General features: G+C 61.9%; 2 protein-coding genes across 2 annotated transcripts in view; one reads left to right on the top strand and one right to left on the bottom strand.

Moving 5' to 3' along the window:
* The window catches only part of SULT2B1 (sulfotransferase family 2B member 1), a 60,669-nt gene extending 59,068 nt beyond the window's left edge, over positions 1-1,601 (bottom strand). The window contains exon 1 of the mRNA XM_004619725.2: positions 1,257-1,601. The gene's annotated coding sequence lies outside the window, so the exon portion shown is untranslated. The remainder of the gene's footprint in view (positions 1-1,256) is intronic.
* LMTK3 (lemur tyrosine kinase 3) lies at positions 449-18,121 on the top strand. The gene is made up of 15 exons (XM_055145297.1): positions 449-788; positions 1,635-1,768; positions 2,018-2,168; positions 2,718-2,794; positions 3,230-3,348; positions 6,029-6,116; positions 6,342-6,490; positions 6,613-6,697; positions 6,774-6,895; positions 7,093-7,242; positions 7,522-10,010; positions 12,583-12,998; positions 14,237-14,372; positions 14,547-14,684; positions 17,590-18,121. The coding sequence occupies exons 1-15, from the start codon at positions 713-715 to the stop codon at positions 17,604-17,606; spliced, it is 4,347 nt and encodes a 1,448-aa protein (XP_055001272.1). The 5' UTR covers positions 449-712; the 3' UTR covers positions 17,607-18,121.
* Positions 18,122-21,001: the final 2,880 nt, after the last annotated feature.

The following is a 21,001-nucleotide window of genomic DNA, read 5'->3' as shown; positions in this document are numbered from 1 at the left end:
GCCTGTGTGTTCCCTGCGTCTTTGTGTGTGACGTGGCCATGTCCCCGTCTGCCGATGGCTGTCCACCTTTGTAGAGAATGTGTTTGTCTTAAAAGGTCCCTGCGATGTGTGCCAGCCTTGTGTGGGCTGCGGACGGCGCCTGACAGCCGCATCTTGGCGTGGGGCACACGTGTCCATGCCAGTGGCACAGCACAGCGGTGTCTGGTCCAGGCTCAGGGAGCCCTGCGCTATCCTCCCCCCAACCCAGGGTCTCCTGGTCCCTGTCTGTTCCACCCCCTCCCCTCCCTCCTGGCAGCCAATGCTACAGGGGAACCAGTTGCCATGACAACGCTCCATCCTCCCTCCATCCTCCCTCCTCCCACCCTTCCTCTGACAGGCTCTCTGCTCCCCCAATCCCTGCTGCCCTCGGGGGCGGGGCCGCATTCTCCCCCCCACCCCAGCCTACCCTCACCCCCCCACCCCAGCAACCCCGGCACCCCAGCTCCTCTCCTGTCCGCCTCTCCATCCCTTCATCTGTCTATCCCTTCAAGGAGGGGGAGGGGGGTCCCTGAGGCAGCCAGCAGCCCCTCCCTCCCCCTGTCCTGCGCCTCCTGCCCCTCTCCTGGGCCCGGGGGAGGCCAGGGTCGCGCCGGTCCCCATGGCTGGGGGCTGAGGGCCCGCCCCCCCTCCTCCCCAGCCGCCACCACCTCCATCTCCCTCCTCCCTCGACAAGATGCCTGCCCCGGGCGCCCTCACCCTCCTCGCGGCCGTCTCCGCCTCCGGCTGCCTGGCGTCCCCGGCCCACCCTGGTGAGTGTCCATCCGCCCATCCACCCGTCTGTCTGGCCATCGGCGGCCCGTGGCCGCTACCTCGACCCCCGGGCCGACCGCGGGGCTTTGGCGGGGTCGCGATTGCTGTGCGCGCTGGTTCCTGCCGCCGGGGGCCCCACAGCGATGCGGACGGGGCCTGTGGGAGGCAGCTTGGGGGCTGTGAGGAGGGGGTTTATCAGGGCGACATGTGTGTGCACGCGCATGTGTGTGCAGGCAGGGCTGGGGGGAAACTGGGGGCTCAGAGGGGAGGGAACCCAGCTCCGGAGGCTGCCTCTGGCTTTGGGGGAGATGGACCCAAGGCTTGCGGAGTCCCCTTCTCTGCGGCCTGGGCGCGAGTAGAGGACATGTGTGTGCTCCAGACAGGTAGCAGCCCCTCCCCAAATCGAGGGGCGCAGCACAGGGTAGGAAGCCTCTCCCAGCTTGCAATTGTGGGGTGCATCCTCTTACCCAAATATGGGGTGATGAGGCTGTCCGTGGGAGCGTATTTCAAATTCTCAGTGCTTCTGACTCCAGTGTGTCTCTTCTTTCCCTCGATCTTCTTTGGAATTCATTCAAGCCAGGGGTGAGGTGATGGGGGTGTGGGGTCCCCCAGTTTGGGGGGTAGAGAAGGGACCCCACCCCCAACCCAACCACCTGAGAAGCTTCAAACTACAACTCCCATAACACCCTGGGCCATCCGGCTCCCTGGTCAAAGGGACCCTTGGGCACAGAGCATTATGGGAGTTGCAGTCCGAGACTGGCCAAAAAGGAGGGGCGTGGAGTCCGGGCGCCGGGGCGAGGGGGCAGGGGTGAGGGTGGGACTCCAGCCCAGCCCTGTGCCTGCAGATGGATTCACCCTAGGCCAGGCCCCGCTGGCTCCCCCCTATGCCGTGGTTCTCATTTCCTGCTCTGGCCTGCTGGCCTTCGTCTTCCTCCTCCTCACCTGTCTGTGTTGCAAACGAGGCGATGTGGGCTTCAAGGTGAGGTTCGGGGTGCTGGGGGCGGGTAGCACTGATGGGGATGAAGGTTTCTTTCCTTTACCCCAGGCGGGGCAGTCACTTGAGAGTCCCAGGGAACCTGAATTTAAGGCTAGAGTGTAGGGGGCGTGGGACGGAGGGAGGGTCTTAGGATGGAAAACTGCAAACTACGCTGGGCTTGGGGGGTCAGGAGCCAGAGAGGCGAGTTTCAGCCTCGTCTGTTGTCCCGCCCCGTCCTCCTGCCGGTAACAGGAGTTTGAGAACCCCGAAGGTGAGGATTGCTCCGGGGAGTACACACCCCCGGCGGAGGAGACCTCCTCCTCACAGTCGCTGCCTGATGTCTACATCCTCCCGCTGGCTGAAGTCTCCCTGCCTATGCCCGCCCCGCAGCCGGCACACTCAGGTACCGCCCCCCCACCCCCCACCACGGGGCTCCCTGGGACCTCATCTTTGGGTGGTCTCGGAGAACCGGGCCAAGGGGAGCGGCAGGGCAGGGAGCCTCTGAGCTTACAAGAAAATTGTAGATGCTCCAAGAGCCTCTCTACTCTAAATCCTGGATTGGGGTGGGGGTGGGGGATCTTGTGGGGCAGTGAATTGGGAGATCCGCCTGCATCTACATCAGGGAGGCAGCCAATAGTAGGCTGAAGTCATGTTATAGGCTCCTGAGACACCCAAGGGAAGCACGGATTGGACGCCTCTATCTCGCACGCGGCCAATGAGGAGGCTGTGATCCCATTATGGAATGTCAGGGCAGCCAATGAGGAGGCTGCAATTCTTTTATGGACTGTCAGGGCAGCCAATGAGAAGGCTGAGATCTTATTATGTACTGTACCGGTCAACCAATGCTATCTGCTTTGACCCTAATCCCAATCCCCACTGAAGTTGGGGGCTGTCCGGGGCACTTGGGAGGGAAGAGAGGCTCAGGGGGTCTTCCTCTTCCCCCTACCCCCAGACATGACCACCCCCCTGGGCCTTAGCCGCCAGCATCTCAGCTACCTACAAGAGATAGGGAGTGGCTGGTTTGGGAAGGTGAGTGGGGCTGGGGGTGGGCGGGAGAGGCGGTGGGCCCGCTTCATTCTGGCTGTGCTCCTGTTCTGTGTTCATCCACATCACATCTGAGCCCGTCACCACCCCCTGTCCCCTCAGCCCAGCCATTGCCCTCACATCTGTTCACCTCTCACTTGCTCCCACCCCTCATGCCCCCCAACATCTGTCGGTCAGCGCCTCCCTCCTCACTCCATTGACCACTCCGCCTGGCCACCCGGCTCTCCACGCGTGCGTCTGTCCATACTTCCATCCTTCCCTGCGTCCGTCGGACTCTGGGCCCGTGAGTCTTGCTCCCCCACAGCTGATGGGGAACCAGGGTAGGTGGGAGATGCAGGGGCCAGCGGGGTGGGGTGCAGATGGTATCAGGGGAGAGGCTGGGGACCCCGTATATGACTTCTGGTCTTCCCTGCTGACCAGGTGATCCTGGGAGAGATTTTCTCCGACTATACCCCAGCCCAGGTGGTGGTGAAGGAGCTCAGAGCCAGCGCCGGGCCCCTGGAACAGCGCAAGTTCATCGCAGAAGCCCAGCCCTACAGGTACTAGAACCTAATGACGTTTGTGGGCTCAGAACCAAACGGCCAGGTCCTGGTCTCCTGGAGTAGCGAGGGGTCAAACCTGGCTCTGAGTCCACTGGTTGTCTGTTCCTGGCCTGTCACTCAGTGGAGATACTTTTCTGCTGGGAGCCCCAAGTAAAGTCAGAGGCTGAGTGGCTTGGAACCTCTCCATTCAGAACCTCAGTCTCTTCTGGAAGCGGAGTGCAGCCTCATGGAGGGGGTCCGGGAGAACCTGAGCCACCCTGGCAGTGTCCCAGCAGGTCCTTAAAGAGACCACTGAGGAACTGAGTCTCCTCCCGCCATAGCCCCCGGTCCTCCCCCTGCTTGTCTCTCCCGCAAGGACTTCAGAGCCCAGGGCCAGAGAAGCATTTGTTCTCAGAATGCCCATGGTGGGCTGTGTGTGCAAACACCCCTGTCTCAGGAAGTTGTTGACTGATGGGCTGGAGGGAGCACGGGGCAGGGGAGCAGCGGTGGATGCCTATCCAGGTTTGACGCCCCCAGCACCGCTGTGGTGATCTGGGTGACCCCCCAGCACTGCAGGCCCTGAGCAGCATCGCACCCTCAAACCCTCTCATTGACCCATCAGCCGGGCTGGCCAAGATCACCAGGGGGGCCCCCAGGCCTCCTGAGCACCACACTAATGGACCCCCTAAAGCCCCCCACAAATAAGCACTGTTGAGGGGCTCCAGATGTGGCTCAACAGCTAAGCTCAGGCCTTCCGTGCAGGAGACCCAGATCCCACCCCGGGGTGGATTCCCCCGAGCCCTGCTAGTATTGACGCCTGAGCACTGAGTCTGGAGTCGCTCTCCTGCAAGGTGTGGCCCAAAAAAAACAAACCAATAAGGTGCTGTTCGGGGAAGGTCACTGTGCGTGGTCAGGTCCCAGCACCCAAATGGCTCCCTGCCCCTCTGCCCCTGACACAGCCTCCCGCAGCTCTAAAGAGGGGTGCCAGGCCAGAGTGATAGTACATTGAGAAGGGTGTCACCCTTGCACCCTAGTTCAGTCCCTGGCGCCCCAAATGGTCCCCGAGCCTTTCCAGGAGTGATCCCTGAGCAAATTGAATTGTGCCTCCTCCCCCAAAATGGAATGCGCCCAGGATTCTCCACCACACTCACTCTTGGTGGCCTCTTTTGTCACCATGTCCTGTAGCCACTTGCTCTTGGCCTCCCAGGGCCCACTCAGCACCCACTACCCACCCTGGGCAGTGGCAGACAGCACTGGGTCCCCAATGAGCTCGGATCTCCAACATTTCCACCCTTACAGCTTTTCTAGACAGTTCTGACAGAAGTGCAGCAGCGGCTAGGGGTCCCACCCTTTAGCCCACAAAGTGTGGGGAGCACCGTTTGCTGAGTGAGCCAGGCACTCTGAGGTCAAGTCCACTAACTGGGGGTGGCCCTGGGCACATCTGGGGGGGGGGTGGGGATGATTAAATGGTTAAATGGGCACCAGGGTGTTGGGGAACAGAAGTGGCCTTTGATAGAAGTGCAGTGACACCCAGCTTCCCTCTTCTTGGTGGGGGGAGGTTTGTGGGCCACACCTGGCGGTGCTCAGGAGTCACTTCCAGTAATGCTGAGAGACTATTATACGGTGTTGGGGGTTGAACCCAGGGCCAGTCTCATGCAAGGCCAGTGCTTTACCCACTGTCCTGTCCCTTGGCCCCGACCAGCTTTAAGTCCCGCCACATGGGAACCTCTTGCTCCCTCTTGAGCCTGGAGATACTGCTGTCCCGGCAGTCTTAGGCACCCCCAACAGCCACTCTGGACTTCCAGAGTGACTGTTTCTCTCCACACCTCCCCAGGTGCTCCGGGTAAAAACCTTCCTTCCTACTGAACCCCTCTAGTCTAGCCCCCAACAGGGAAGACTCGGGGCAGGGCTAGTGCCCTGAGGCAGAAGGGTCCTAAGAGGGCTCAGTGTGTGGTGGGGGGAGGCCCAGCTGCTGGAGGGGAGGGTTGTGCAGAGCAGGGTGGGGTCTGTGCTCCAGGCACTGGGGACCTCGAGCACACAGGCCAGGAGGCAGGGAACTGCAGTCGCCATGCAGGGGGATAGCAAACAGGCCAGGCTGTGCTGGGAGGTTCAAATCTAGGTCCCAGTCCCGCGGGGAGGAGCGTCTGTGTAGTTCCCTCCCTGACATTAGGGGATGCGGCGCCCGCTGTCCCCATTTTATAGTGGAGGAACAGGAGGCCAGGAGAAGCCAGGAGGTAACGCACCTAGGAAGGGCCCATTCTGAGCTTAAGCCTCCTGACTCGGCACCCCTGGTATTTGGGGGAGAGGATGTGGATGCTGAGGCAAGGGCCGGGGAACCTAAGCAGGCGTTAATGTTTATAGGCCCCTGTGGGGTGAGAGGAATGGAGGGGCATGAGGAGTGAGCCAGGCTCTGTCCTGGGATGTTGGGAAGCCCTGTGGAGCTGTGAGCTGGGCGGCACAGAGCAAGACAGACAAAAAGGGAGAGGCTAGAGGCAGGGAGGCCAGGAGGAGGCTGGGGAGCACCTAGAAGGTGAGGAGTGGGGCAGGAAGTCCAGCTCTGGAAGGGGGTAGGACAGGGAGGGCCAATGGGTGAGCAGCATCCAGAATGGGGACCTGGGGCAGGGTGTTGCAGGGAGGGGACCCCAGGTGAGGAAAGCGGGAGGGACTGTCTCTTGACTGTCATTACCCCTCCCCGCAGGAGCCTGCAGCACCCCAACGTCCTCCAGTGCCTGGGTGTCTGTGTGGAGACTCTGCCCTTCCTGCTGATTATGGAGTTCTGCCAACTGGTGAGGGCCCAACTGGAGGGCAGTGGGGTGAGAGACGGCAAGGCATTCTTGGCCCATCTCTTCACCAGGTGCCCCAGAGATAGTCACTAGCATTTCTGATGAATTTCCTGGGGATGGGCACCCAGGGAAACTGAGGCTCTAGGGGGCTGCCACTGAGGGCAGAAGCTGCCACTGTCCTCACCTCTGGGTGTTTGGGTGCTGAGTCTTCCTCCCGGTCCCTCCCAGGGGGACCTGAAGCGTTACCTACGAGCCCAGCGGCCCCCTGAGGGCCTGTCCCCTGAGCTGCCCCCTCGAGACATGAGGACACTGCAGAGGATGGGCCTGGAGATCGCCCGCGGCCTGGCACACCTCCACGCCCACAATTACGTGCACAGGTGATACCTGGGGAGGAGCCCAGGGGGAGACGGACACAGCCCAGGGAGGAGGCAGGGGAGGGGGACAGGAGGGATCAGAGAGGGGAGCCCAGGCCCCTCAAGGTTCCCACCTTGTACCCCAGTGACCTGGCCCTGCGCAACTGCCTGCTCACCTCTGACCTCACTGTGCGCATCGGAGACTATGGGCTGGCCCACAGCAACTACAAGGTGGGGTCCCCCCTCCCTCGGTGGGGGGTGGGGAGTCCCGGCCCGCCTGACCACGCCGCCCACCCACGGCCCGCAGGAAGACTACTACCTGACCCCTGAGCGCCTGTGGATCCCGCTGCGCTGGGCAGCGCCCGAGCTCCTAGGGGAGCTGCATGGCACCTTCATGGTGGTGGACCAGAGCCGGGAGAGTAACATCTGGTGAGGGGCGGGGGCAGTGGGCCTGCTGGGGGTCTGATGGGCAGGGCTGACGGGCATGTGGGGGGGCGGGGCCAGGACTGGGCGGGGGCCCTGGGGCTGGGCATCTCTGCTGTCACTGGTTGGGCACCAAGACTGTGACCTGGCTGTGAGGCCCCGGAGTCACCAGGAGGGGGCTCTACTCTCTCTGTTCCCCACAGGTCCCTAGGAGTGACCCTGTGGGAACTTTTTGAGTTTGGGGCGCAGCCCTACCGCCACCTGTCAGACGAAGAGGTCCTGGCCTTCGTGGTCCGGCAGCAGCACGTGAAGCTGGCCAGGCCTCGGCTCAAGCTGCCCTATGCTGACTACTGGTGAGGGCGGGCACCCGGCCCCTACCTTCTCTCCCTGCTCGCCCACTGCCACCAGGAGGGGACACCCGCATCCCTTCTGCCAGCTTCTGCCACTTGGAGAGGGAGAGCAGGCAAAAGGCACAGCCGCTCTGGGAGGCCCCCGCCCCTCTCCCCAAGTCCCCAGGCACTGCTGCCTGGTTTCCCTGACAGCCTCAGTGTCCTGTCCCTCTCTCTGGGTCCCCTCTCCCTGGGCCCCATACCCCCTTGAGGCCCCAGCCCCTCACTCTCCCCTCCCCCCAGGTACGACATTCTGCAGTCCTGCTGGCGGCCCCCCGCCCAGCGCCCCTCGGCCTCTGACCTCCAGCTGCAGCTCACCTACCTGCTGTCCGAGCGGCCCCCTCGTCCCCCCCCACCACCTCCCCCACCCCGTGATGGGCCCTTCCCCTGGCCCTGGCCGGCACAGCACAGTGCCCCCCGCCCGGGCACCCTGTCCTCGCCGTTCCCCCTCCTGGACGGCTTCCCGGGCGCTGACCCCGACGACGTGCTCACGGTCACCGAGAGCAGCCGCGGCCTGAACCTCGAGTGCCTGTGGGAGAAGGCGCGGCGGGGGGCCGGCCGCGGTGGGGGTGCCCCTCCCTGGCAGCCTGCCTCGGCACCCCCCGCGCCCCACGCCAACCCCTCCAACCCCTTCTATGAGGCGCTGTCCACGCCCAGTGTGCTGCCCGTAATCAGTGCCCGCAGCCCCTCGGTCAGCAGCGAGTACTACATCCGCCTGGAGGAGCATGGCTCCCCGCCCGAACCCCTCTTCCCCAATGACTGGGACCCCCTGGACCCCGGAGTGCCTGCCCCCCAGGCCCCCCAGGCCCCCACCGAGGTCCCCCAGTTGGTGTCCGAGACCTGGGCCTCCCCGCTCTTCCCGGCGCCACGGCCCTTCCCAGCCCAGTCCTCGGCGGCCGGCAGCTTCCTCTTGAGCGGCTGGGACCCCGAGGGCCGCGGTGCTGGGGAGACACTGGCTGGAGACCCCGCCGAGGTGCTGGGGGAGAGAGGGGCCGCGCCCTGGGCCGAGGAGGAAGAGGAGGAAGAGGAGGAGGAGGAGGGCAGCTCCCCCGGGGGGGACAGCAGCAGCCTGGGGGGTGCGCCCAGCCGCCGGGGCCCCCTCCACTGTCCCCTGTGCAGCCGTGAGGGTGCCTGCTCTTGCCTGCCCCTGGAGCGGGGGGAAGCCGTGGCTGGCTGGGGGGGCCACCCCGCTCTTGGCTGCCCCCACCCCCCAGAGGACGACTCGTCCCTGAGGGCAGAGCGGGGCTCCCTGGCCGACCTGCCCCTGGCCCCCCCCTCTTCGGCCCCCCCCGAGTTTCTGGACCCCCTCATGGGGGCGGCGGCGCCCCAGTACCCCGGGCGGGGGCCACCTCCCGCTCCCCCCCCCCCGCCGCCACCTCCCCGGGTCCCCGCGGACCCCGCCGTGTCCCCCGAACCCCTCTCAGCCGTGGCCAGTCCCGGCTCAGGCCTATCGTCTCCGGGCCCCAAGCCGGGGGACAGTGGCTACGAGACCGAGACCCCTTTTTCCCCCGAGGGAGCCTTCCCCGGTGGGGGGGCAGCCGAGGAGGAAGGGGTCCCTCGGCCGCGGGCTCCCCCCGAGCCCCCCGACCCGGGAGCGCCCCGGCCACCCCCAGACCCGGGTCCCCGCCCAGCACCGGGGGTCCGGGAGAAGCCCGCCTTCATGGTGCAGGTGAGCACGGAGCAGCTGCTGGTGTCACTACGGGAGGACGTGACCCGGAACCTCCTCGGGGACAAGAGGCCAAATTCCCGCGAGACGGGGCCCTGGAAGGCGAGCAGAGCCCCGGAGGCCAGCAGGGACCCCTCAGTCCCGGGCAGTGGGAAGAGAGCCCCCAGCCTGAGCCAGGACCTGAGCCCCCACGTGAACGGGCTGACAGTGTCGGAGAACGGGGGGCAGAGAGCCCTGGGCCTCGAGGAGAAGGTGGTGGAGAATGGGGGCTTGGGGTCCCCCGAGAGAGAAGAGAAAGTGCTGGAGAATGGGGAGCTGACACCCCCAAGGAAGGAGAAACCGCTGGCGAATGGGGAGCTGAGGTCCCCCGAGAGAGACGAGAAAGTGCTGGTGAATGGGGAGCTGACACCCCCAAAGATCGAGGAGACGGTCTCCGAGAATGGGGGCCTGAGACTCATCCGGAACACGGAGAGGCCACCAGAGACTGGGCCCTGGAGAGCCCCAGGGCCCTGGGAGGAGACAACGGAGAATGGGGGACCAGCCCCCGAGACCACACTGCAGAGAGCCCCCACACCCGGCACAGCGGCCTTGGCCCGGAACAGCGGGGAGACAGCCCCTGGCCTGCCTGGCCCAGCTCCCAGGAGCGGGGTGCTGGAACCCGGGACCGAGGGGAGAGCCCCCGAGACTGGGGGGGCACCGAAAGCCCCGGGGGCTGGGAGGCTGGACCTCGGGAGTGGGGGCCGAGCCCTAGTGGGCATGGGGACGGCCCCCGGCGGCGGCCTCGGAAGCGGCGTGGACGCAAAGGCCGGATGGGCAGACAGCACGAGGCCGCTGCCGCCGCCGCCGCTGCCGGAGGGGCCCCCGAGGAGGCCGGAGCCAGCGCCCCCGAAAGCCAGGCCGGAGGGGCCGCCCGAGGGAGAACCCGGGTTTCCCGACAGCAGGGCCGGCGGAGACACGGCACCCAGCGGAGACGGGGCCCCACGGCCGCCCGAGAGGAAGGGTCCCGAGATGCCACGGCTCTTCTTAGACTTGGGACCCCCCCAGGGGAACAGCGAGCAGATCAAAGGTGAGGAGGTGGCTATGGGCAGGATGGGGGGGAGGGCGAGAATTGGGAGCCTGGGGTGGGGTGGAATGATGTCTTCAGTCAGGCCTGCGGCCCCAAGTCCCTGCTTCTAGGGACCAATGACCTTTTGTGTCCTGGCCTTAGAGAATTGCCCCAGAGAGCTTGTTTGCTGGGGCTCAGGGTCAGGGTCCACAAAAGCCCCGGCCCAGGGTCTGGCCCTAGTTCAACAGGGGTTGCCCAGCCTCCAGACGCCCAGGTGGTACATGGGAATGAAGGAAGCAGGTGGGCTGCACTCCCCAGCTCCAGTCAGGAATTCTTTCGTAGTGCCAGATGGGCTGGTTGGTCCTGTCCCGCCAGGGAAAGGCTCCCCACGATTTCCTGGGGGACATCACAGCATCAGCAGCTGGAGATGGCACGGCAGGGCGGGCACTGGCCTTGCATGTGGCCCACACAGGTTCGATCCCCGGCCTCTAAGAGTGATCCCTAAGAGCAGAGCTAGGACTAAACCCAGAGTACCACTGGGTGTGACCCCAAAACAAGAGTCTGTAGCTGGGGTTCAAGGTTCTAAGAAGCAGGGCTGGGCCCTTTCTCAAAGCCTTTGGTGTTAGAACAGCCACCACTCAGGGCTGGTGTGAGGACTTTTTGGGTGTTATTGCAGGAAAGCGGAGCAATAGGAAACGGTTTGATGACCTAGAGGGCTGAGGCTGAGAAAAGGCTGGAATGGGCCTGTGGTTCCTATTCTGGGTTTTTTGTTTGTTTTTTTAACCCAGAAAACTCCTATTCATCCTTCAAGACCCCACAGCCTGGGGAAGACTTCATGATTTCTTTTTTGGCTTTTTGAGTCACACCTGACAATACTCAGGGGTTACTCCTGCCTCTGCACTCAGGAATTACTCCTGGAGGTGCTCAGGGGACCATATAGAATGTTGGGGATCAAACGTGGGTCAGCCGCATGCAAGGCAAATAGCCTATCTGCTGTATATTGCTCCAGCCCCAAAACCTTGAATCAGGATCTCTAATATCTGTCCCCCTCCCTTCTCCTGGAGACCACAACTCTTGACAGCTCCCTCTGTCCAGCCCCTACCCCGACCTCAGCACCCAGAGATGGGTAGACAGAGAAGGCCCCAAAGAGGAAGTGACTTTTGAGCAGATAAGGAGTGAAACAGAGCACAGTGGGTTGGACACTTGTCTTGTATGTGGCCGACCCAGGCTCCATCCCTGCTTCCCATAGGGTCCCCTGAGCACTGCCAGGAGTGATTCCTGAGTGCAGAGCAAAGAGCCACGAACACCGCTTAACCTGCCCCAACTCCCCCTCCCCCAAAGACAGTGAGCTGTGAGGAGATTTGAGGGGACCATGCTGGGTGGGCAGTAGCCTGGCATGTTCAGGAGAGTTGCAAGAGGCCAAAGCAGCTGGCTTGGAGTGGACGAGAGCAGGAGAGTGACCCTCCTCAGCCACCTTTCTGCCAGCGGTGCTTGGACACCCAGTTCACTTATGCACCAGGAGGAATGAGTGTGGCCTCTGTGCACTTACCAATGAGCAAACAGGCACAGAGAGGTAGTTCTGCTTGCCCAGGGGCACACAGCAAGCAAACAGGGCTGGCTTCGTTTGTCCTCCAGAGAACTGCCATCCTCCTTGGCCAGCAGGCTGAGATCTGGGGGTGCTAAGAAAAGGCCTTTTCCTTTTAGGACTCAATCCTGTCTGGTGACACAGGCCAGAGAGGAAATGTGCCAGGGTCAGTAGCATACCACAGGGAACAATTCTTCATGAACTCCCAAACAGTGCCAGAGTCCTCCGTTTGCTTGGGATTTGGGGGTGCCACCCAGGGAGGGGGGCTCTCTGTTCTGTGGCAAGGCAAACAGGAATGACATTGCCATATAAGTAGAATTGGAGACAGGCACACACCACCTACCCACGCCTGGGTTAGATCCGGGGACTCTGCCCTTGTGGCCCTGGGCTGACCAAACCTCCCCCATGAAGCTGGGGGGAGAGGCAGGACTGAAAGTGGAAAAGCAAGTTTCCAGCACAGGGAAGGACACAGGCAAAGGCTCAGAGGTGGGAGGTCAAGTGGGGGCCCCAGCGGACTTGCCCACGTGGCTGGGTGGAAATTCCACATGAATTAGGCAGGAGGGGCCAGAGCCATAAGGAGCCCCGGGAGGGCACTTGCCATGCAGGTGGCCCACCTGAGCTTAATCCCTAAGACCACATATGGTTCCCCAAACCGTACCAGGAGAGACCCCTGAGCACAGAGCCAGGAGTCAGCCCTGGGCATCACCACCAGCATCCCCCCAAAAGGAATGAAGAGGAACAGAAGATGGAGGGGCCCTAGGGCCAGGGCACTGGGGCTGCTGGGTCATGGGGCAAAGTTGGGTCCTTAATTGACCTGTGGGAAAGTATGGGGAAGCGGGAGTCGGGGATCGGGGTGGGGGGGTGGAGGGGGATGTCAGGCCTATAGAAGCGGGGAAAGGCCCCAGTAGTGCATGAGGACAGCGCTGGGCCTTACACACAGTTCTGCGGGCGGGCGGGCCTCAGTTTCCCCGGGACAGGCTCTCACCGCGTCTCTTACCTACCTCGCAGCCAAACTCTCCCGGCTGTCGCTGGCGCTGCCGCCGCTCACGCTCACGCCGTTCCCGGGCCCGGGCCCGCGGCGGCCTCCGTGGGAGGGCGCGGACGCCGGGGCGGCTGGCGGGGAGGCCGGCGGGGCGGGAGCGTCGGGGCCGGCGGAGGAGGACGGGGAGGACGAGGACGAGGACGAGGAGGAGGACGAGGAGGCAGCGGCGGCGGGCGCGGCGGCGGGGCCGCGGGGCCCCGGGAGGGCGCGGGCAGCCCCGGTGCCCGTCGTGGTGAGCAGTGCCGACGCGGACGCGGCCCGCCCGCTGCGGGGGCTGCTCAAGTCTCCGCGCGGGGCCGACGAGTCCGAGGACAGCGAGCTGGAGAGGAAGCGCAAGATGGTCTCCTTCCACGGGGACGTGACCGTCTACCTCTTCGACCAGGTGAGCCGCCCAGAGGGGACGCCCTGGGGGCGGGGCGGGGCGGGAGGGGCCGGATGTGGGCGTGGCCCCGAGGAGAGGGCATGGAGGGGCGGGGCCTGGTATGGTGGGACCTTGTGGGGATGGGTCCCTAGGTGGGCGGATCTGGGGCTTCGTCTGAGCGCTGCCCGGGGCGGAGCCTTGGGAGCAGGGCCTTAGAGGGGCAGGCCTGGGGGCATTGTCTTGGATATTGCTTGGCGCTGGACCTTGCGGGATGGAGCTTTTAGAGGGCGGGCCTTGGACATTGCCCGGGGCGGGGTCCTAGAGGAGCGGGTCTGGCGGCGTAGGCTGGGAAGAGTCCCTGCGGCGGGGTCCTAGAGGGGCGGGTCTGGGGGCGTGGTCTGGGAAGATTCCCTGGGGCAGGGCTAGCAGGATGGGGCCTGGGGCGTGGTCCAGAGCAGGTCCTGGGAGGAGAGGGAGAGGCCTGTGCGGGAGGTAGTGGTGGAGGGTGATGGAGAGACTGCGTCCAGAGCAGGTATTTGGCTCAAGAGCAGAGTCTACAGATACAAGTGAGGCAATGTTGAGGTCTTGGAGAGGTGGGTCTGGTATTAGGTGCTGGTAAAGGGACTGGACCCAGGTCCAACAGAAGTTACCTACGAGGTTTCAGCCACCGGAGAGGCTGCTGATGGTGCTTAAGAGACTTGTGTTAAGTTTGAGTGGGGTTAGGTATAATGAAGTTGGTTGGGGGCGAGAGTTTAGCGAGACGGGTTGAGGATTGTGTTCAGAGGAACCGAATCGGAAGAAATCGTACTGAACTGAGTAAAGGGGGGTAGGGGACGTGTCTAGATGAACCTGGGGCCCCTTGTGAAGTCTTGAGTGAGAACAGGGTGAAGATTTGGAGAGTTTGAAAGGAGACACGTCAAGGTGGACGCTTAGGAGACAGGGCAGCGGGCCGGCGGGCACAGGACGGAGTAAGGATTTTGCAGGGCCATAGGAGCAAACAGGTAGCTCTGGTTCTGGACTTGTACAGCCTGCCGAGCTGTAGGAGGTAAGCAGGGATCCTGGAGAGGAGAGTATTAGTTTCGCTGTGAGGGAGGGAGAGCCTTCAGGAGCCCGGAGAAACTCCTGCCGCGGAGGGCCGCGCTGCAGGAAGCGGTGCTTAGATGTGGGTGAGGCTCCGCAATCGCAATCGCAATCGGAGAATTTGCTCGGTGGGCTGTGATGGCTCATTCCCTCTCGCTGCTCCTGATCTGCCTTCCCAGGAGACGCCAACCAACGAGCTGAGCGTCCAGGGCCCTCCCGAGGGGGACACGGACCCATCAACACCCCCAGCGCCCCCAACGCCTCCCCATCCCGCCACCCCCGGAGATGGGTTTCCCAGCAACGACAGCGGCTTTGGTGAGGGAGGGGTGGTACCTGGTGGGCGGGTGTGTGAAAGGGGCGGTGACTTGTGGGCGGGGTTTACAGGAGGGCGGGGCTAAGAGCGGTTCCAGCGGGCTGGCTCAGGGCAGAGTCTGAACATCTCACCGCCCCCCCCCATTCCCGAACCCATCCTCTCTTCCCTCTCTCTAGGAGGCAGTTTCGAGTGGGCGGAGGATTTCCCCCTCCTGCCCCCGCCAGGCGCCCCCCTGTGCTTCTCCCGCTTCTCCGTCTCGCCTGCGCTGGAGACCCCGGGGCCCCCCGCCCGGGCTCCCGACGCCCGACCCGCAGGTATTCACTTCTCCCCACCTCCGCCAGTCTCTCCTCCCCCTCTGTCTCTGTCTCTGTCTGTCTGTTTCTCTCTCTCCCCCCCCCACTTGTTTCTCTCCCTTTTCCACCCCTCTGAATTCCCATGCCTCCCTCAGCCCACTCACCGCTAAACTCCCAAGTCCGGCAGTGGATCCAACCAGGTGGTGCCCACTAGATGGGCTGTAACAATTACACGACCTGCCTGGGCCTCAGTTTCCCCTGCTGGATCTTCTTGGAGTCTTGCCTGTCTTTGCTGCAGTATGTAGACGAGGAGCAGACAAGGAGAGGGAGCCCAGAGCAGAGAGATGCAGTCAGGATGGATGCCCCGTGTAGGAATCAGTTACCACTGCTGAATATCAAGCATGCACATACTAGGCCCTGCCATGTCTGGGCTCCATCACTGACTGCTCAGGGCCATGCCAGGGGGTGGATCATAGTCTCATGCACAGTCTCATGCATAGTCTCAGAAGAAGAAACTGAGACATGGAAAGCCTGAGGATACAGGGTTGACAACAGCTGACTGGCCTCAGGCACCATGAGTCGGTTCCTTCCGGTGGTGGTTCATAAGGCATGGCTTCTCATCACCAGCCCAGACATGATCACCTCACCTCTGGTTTCGGAGGCCAGTGTGGGTTTGGGGCTATAGGAGTCAGAAGACCGCCCAGCCGAGGGGGGGCGGGGGGCGGGAGGGGGGGGGGGGCTGCAGGGGAACTCTGCTCTCTGCTGCCTCCTGCTGTACATCCAGAGAACAGCAGGTTCTTCCCTGCTGTGCTGGCCTCAGGGAGGGCAGTGGCGGGTAGGGAGGAGTCCTGACCCAAATTCTAAAGGAAGGCTCGGGCTGGAGCAATAGTATATAGCTCGGGCAGGTAGGGCGTTTGCCTTGCACAGGGCTACGTTCAATCTCTGGAATCCCATATGGTCCCCCCGAGCACAGCCAGGAGTAATTCCTGAACGCAGAGCTAGGAGTAACCCTGGATGTGTGACCCAAAAAGAAAAGAAAATAAAGGGAGGCTCCATTTCTGCCCTCCCTCCTCCTGCCTGGGACTTGGAATGACCCCTGTTAGGACAGGGTGGTCAGTGGGCAGGCCGCTTTCCATCTCTGTGCCGCTGAGTGTCCTCGGTAGAACAAGCATCTAGTCAGGGTGGCTGAACCTGTAATTGGGCCACAGGAAGGAAATGGGATCGAAGGATCTGGTCCTCCTCACCCAGGTTACAGGCCATTCTCTCGGGACGTGCATCAGTGCAGGGCTGTGTGCAGAGCCACTGAGGCTGCTTACCACGGAGGATTCCATGCGAGGCCTGAATGCGGGGCCCCACCCAGCAGCTTCCTCCAGACTCTGCCCTCACAATCCTGCAGTGCTGTAAGAGCCCCCAAGCCAGGGCCTTGCAGAGCCTATGGCCGCAGGGACAATGCTGCGGGTCCCAGGATCCTTTAAGCAGTGACCTAAGTGTTGAGCATTGCAGGGAAGGGACAGTGGAGGGACGGGCAGCTTGGAACATAGGCCCAGGCAGGAGGTGCTTGACCAATTTCCAGCACAGAAAGGAGTTTCTTAGTTCACATCTGGGACTTTTTAATTTTTTTATTTTTATGTTTTTTTTTGCTTTTTGGGTCACACCCGGCAATGCTCAGGGCTGACTCCTGGCTCTGCACTCAGGAATTACTCCTGGCGGTACTCGGGGGACCATATGGGATGCTGGGAATCAAACCCGGGTCGGCCGCGTGCAAGGCAAACGCCCTACCTGCTGTACTATCGCTCCAGCCCCTGGGACTTTTTTAGAGAGTGGGGTGCAGGCAGAGAGAAGGGGTGTGATTAGAGAAGGGGTGTGATAAAGAACTGGGTGGGGAGGCAGCACCAGTCCTGGGTGCAGGAGGAAGACACCTCCGGGGTCCCCTGGCAGCTGATGGACTAGTAGCCAGGGAGGATGCCCAGGTGAGGGTTGATGAGGGAGAGGACGCAGGCAAGGATGGGGTGTGTCCAGGGTGCAGGGACAGTGGCCAGGGGATGGGTGAGGTCCCAGGCAGCAGTGCCAGCCACCAAAGTGATATTGGGGGAGCCAGGGCAGAGAATGTACAGCTCTGAATCCCAGAACCCCACATTTGCTCAGTGTTTCACGAGTTGCATCAACAGGACTGTCAAGGGCCCTCCTCCCTCAGACTCTGTGCTCAGACGGGCTCATCCACTCGGCAGCTGGCTATGGGCCCAGAGGGCAACTGGGGCCAGGGCCGGGACACCGGATTGATGGTGTGACTGTGACCATAGCTCAAAGGTGGTGGATGGGGCCGGAGTGACAGCACAGGGGGTAGGACATTTGCCTTGCATGCAACCCACCAGTTTTGAACCCTGGCACCCCATAGGGTCCCCCAAGTATTACCAGGAGTGATCCCCGAGTGCAGAGCCAGGACTAAACCCTAAGCACCACTGAGTGTGGCCCCCCAAAAAGCAAACAAAAGAAAGTAGTTGGACCCAGAGGGCTCGCCCGTGGTCCTGGGGGAGACTGTCTCCCTTGAACTCGGGTTTCAGGGTCTGGGGGATGGGCAGTCCACTCTCCTGTTGGGAGGGGCCCTGGGCAAGGCTGGGGGGAGGGAAGCATATAGGCAGGAGCTTTACTCCATCGGTGACTGGGTGCTTGGTGCTGGGCCTGGGACTGGGTGGGGGATTGAGCCCTGGGCTCGGTGCTGCGGGGGTCTGTGTACTGGGGGGCAGAGGGGGCCAGAAGCAGGTGGACAGGAAGACTGCAGCAAAGATGGGGTTTGTGAAGAAGAGATGTGGGGAGCCCAGGAGGCCCAGAGACTGGACATCTCCCCTCACCTGGGGCTTTGGGATTTGTCACTCAAGCTGAGCCCTGAGGCTGATTGCCTTTTTCTTTGCTTTCTCTCCCTCCTCAGGCCCCGTGGAGAACTGACTCCCCGAAGCCTCTACCCCCCCGCACCCCCAGAAGAGGGCTTGAGGGTAGAATCCTCTGTGGACGATGGACCCACTGTCACCACCACAGACGCCGCCTCCAGGGAGGCCCCTGAGGTTGAGGCCTCCCCCTCCCCCACCATGTGCCAAACGGGAGGCCCTGGCCCCCCACCCCCCAGCTCCCCAGACGGCTCCCCGGACCCCTCTGACTCCCTTGGTGCCAAATGAGGCTGGAAGCCCCTCTCAAACCCATCCCCACCCTAGAGAACCACCTTTCTTGGAACTGAACTGAACTGAACTTTCGGGCCTGGAGCCCCTGGGGTCCAGCGGGGGCCCTTCCTTCCTCCCTCCTGGCAACAGGTAGGGGCTGCAGCTTTGGGGGGCTTGGACCTCCCTAACTTGGCGATCCCCTTTTCCCCCTCCCCAGCCCGGCCCCCCAGAGAGGGCCCCTGGTTCAAACCTTCGCGTGGCATTTTCACATTATTTAAAAAAGAAAAAAATGACTTTTTGGAGGAATGCGGGGGCCTGTGTGTGTTTGGGGGTGTGGGGGACTGTGCCAAGGGGAGAGATGTGGGGACTGAGGCTGCCGGGAGCCACTGCCACTACCTGCGCCTGTTTCCCAGCAGGGAACACAGAAATGCCTGGGCCAGCTCCTGTCCTTGATGAATTGTTCTGCCCATAGCATGGCAGGGGGCCTGGATGATGATGGGAGAACTCAGAAATGACCTATGGTGATAGCACTACTGGGGTGATAGTATAGCGGGGAGGATATTGGCCTTGCACTTGGCCAACCTGGCTTCAATCCCCAATCCCTGGCACCCCATATGGTCCCCGAAGCACCACCAGAAGTCTCCTGAGTGCAGAGCCAGGAGGAACCCCTGAGGATCACTGAGTGACCCAAAAAGCAAAAAAAAAAAAAAAAAAAAATTCTGAGTACAGAGCCAGGTGGAATACCCGAGCACCATTGGGTGTGGCCCTAAAACAGAAGTGACCTGCCCTGGGCCACACCCTTCAAATGACACCACCTGGCCCCAGAGCTTATTCACCCAGGAACCCCGCTCCCCATGGCTCAATTTATCTGCCTTTCACAGGATCACCCACCTCCCACCACCTTCAACTCTGGCCTTTGCCCATTTCTTGGCTTCTGTCCCTCGGGTGCCTGCCCCCCACTCCTGACCCAGTTCTGGCTCTGCCTGGCCTGTTTTCCTGCTCACCCTGCGCATGTGCAGTCTCCCTTCAGCCTCCGCCTTCTTCCCCGTTTCTATTTCTATTTTTTGTCTCCACATTCTACTCTGTGCTGCTGCCTTCTTGCCTAGCTCCTTGTCTTCTGTGTATTTCCCCCCCTTTCCCAAGTTTTTCCTAACTGTGGACCAGATGACTCCTCCCCCCATAATGATGTCCCTGATCTTGGCTTCAGTCAACACCTTGGTTCTGGTCAGTGATGGATCTGAGCTGTGTGCAATGGGAAAGGACGGGACGGGCACCCTCCAGTGGCCACTTGGACCAGGGCCTTAGAAATTCTGTGGTAAGGGTTTTAAGGTCACATGCAAGTCTGGAGGCAGAAGAGTGGGAGGATTCACCTGTTTTGAGGTGCTCAGAGATGACTTTATGCTCAGTGCACTGAGGCCACGCCTGGCACTGACGAGGGACCATGTGATGCTGGGGATGGAACCGAGGTACCAACCTGCATAGCCTGAACCCAGCCCGCTGACTTCTCTCTTTCCCACCTCATCTTTCCCCTCTTCCTGTCGCTGGCCAGGACACCAAGGAGGCGGCCTGCAGGGAATCCAGTGTGGCGAGGGCCCCATTCTGGTTGGAGAATTCCCTTGGATTCACAAAGTGCCATTGATTTTTTTTTTTTCCCAATTTTTTGGCCACACCTAACAGTACTCAGGGGTTACTCCTGGAGCTACGAGTGCCCCCTGGTGGAAGTCAGGAAACCATGCAGTGCCAGTGTTGGAATTGGGCTCATCTGCAAAGCTAATGCCTTCCTCTCTCTCCCACTGTCTCTGGCCTCCAAATGAGGCGCTGAAAGCAGGTATTGCTGTCTGCAGAGGCTGAAGTGCAGGACCCGGAGGCGAGCAGGACCAGCCTCTGGGAGGCAGTGAGGAAACCTTCCTGCCTCACCGCCTGTTTCTGGCTTCTGTTGGCTCCTTGGCCAGCCCTGGCAGGTCCAATCAGCCTGTCTTCATCTTCTTGTGTCTGCCACCTCCGCAGGGTGTGCCCAGGACCGTCTTGCCCACAGTTCCCTTGGCAGAGGACCCGTCATAATGGCTAAAGGCCCAGATTAATGGCCTCAGGGAGACTGGTTTTATCTGCACTGCTGTTTCTGGGAGACCCCCTTTCAGAGGTGCTGGGGGTTGGGACTCAACATGCAGGCCTTGGGATGGGGACCAGATCCCATCACAGGGGGAGACGGGCCCTAAGAGGGAGCAGGTGGCCCAAATCTCAGCTGTGGGGAAAGAGATTGGGGAGCCAACTAGAAGGGCAATTTCTAGGAAGAGTGGCCCAAACAGAGCAGTTCCAGCTCTGCGTCGGCCACAACAGAACCACTGACGTCCATCCCATGATTCCTCTTGCGCTTCCTCAGTCACTGGATCTAGAAACCCCAGTCTGGCTGGCCCCAGAAACCCCAGTCTGGCTGGCCCCAGGTCCATCCTTCCAAAACTCCCAGGAAGCTTTGTTGTCTGCCCCGTCCCAGAGACGATTGCGCAGTCTGACCCAACTGGCTTCCCAGCCCCGCCTGCACCCCGTATGGCCCAAGCACAATCAGAAATGAGTCCTGAGCACCACCAGGTGTATCACCAAAAAAAAAAAAAAAAAAAAAAGGAAAATGTGCCCTGCCACTGGGTCCCAAGGTCTGCCCCCACACCCCCCTGGACCCACCCCACTTCCTGACACAGGGCTCACAGCAATGGCACAGGCACACGCCATCCTTCTACTCTCACTGTCCCCTATGCACATGGCTTTGTCCTTCCTTCTCCTCCACTAACCTGTCCACAACCCTTTGCCTCCCCTAAGTCTCCACTGCCGCCCCCCCGCCCCCATCCCACCATCAGGCATTTGTGGAGCCCATAAGAGCCAGTGGGGACAAGCATCTTTTTGGATGTGGACTATCATGCAACTTGAGATTGAGAACCCCCAACCTTCAACCCTACACCACCTACATGCACCCAAGGGGCTTTGCCCCACCCTTGTCTGGAATGCCTTTAGCCAGGACTGAACCTCTGAGCACTAATGAATAAAGGAATGTGAGCCAGTGAGGCCCTTAGCCGAGTGCTGGGGCTCAGTAACCAAGCATGGGGCCCCCTCAGACCATCAACAGCAATGGGGGAAGGGCGAGTGTCAGAACTCATGCAGGGGGCTGGAGCAATAGCACAGCGGGTAGGGCGTTTG

The sequence above is a fragment of the Sorex araneus genome, chromosome 8, assembly GCF_027595985.1.
Source record: "Sorex araneus isolate mSorAra2 chromosome 8, mSorAra2.pri, whole genome shotgun sequence".
Classification (NCBI taxonomy): Eukaryota; Metazoa; Chordata; class Mammalia; order Eulipotyphla; family Soricidae; genus Sorex; species Sorex araneus.
Note: the sequence above shows the minus strand (reverse complement) of the source record. Positions and strands in the feature narration are given on the sequence as shown.

Bases quoted from the DNA above. Each gene is read 5' to 3' on its own strand.
- LMTK3 (XM_055145297.1), top strand. From the start codon at position 713: ATGCCTGCCCCGGGCGCCCTCACCCTCCTCGCGGCCGTCTCCGCCTCC. The intron at 6,491-6,612 runs GTGATACCTGGG...CTTGTACCCCAG, and splicing joins GCCCACAATTACGTGCACAG to TGACCTGGCCCTGCGCAACT. The intron at 14,373-14,546 runs GTGAGGGAGGGG...CCCTCTCTCTAG, and splicing joins CAGCAACGACAGCGGCTTTG to GAGGCAGTTTCGAGTGGGCG.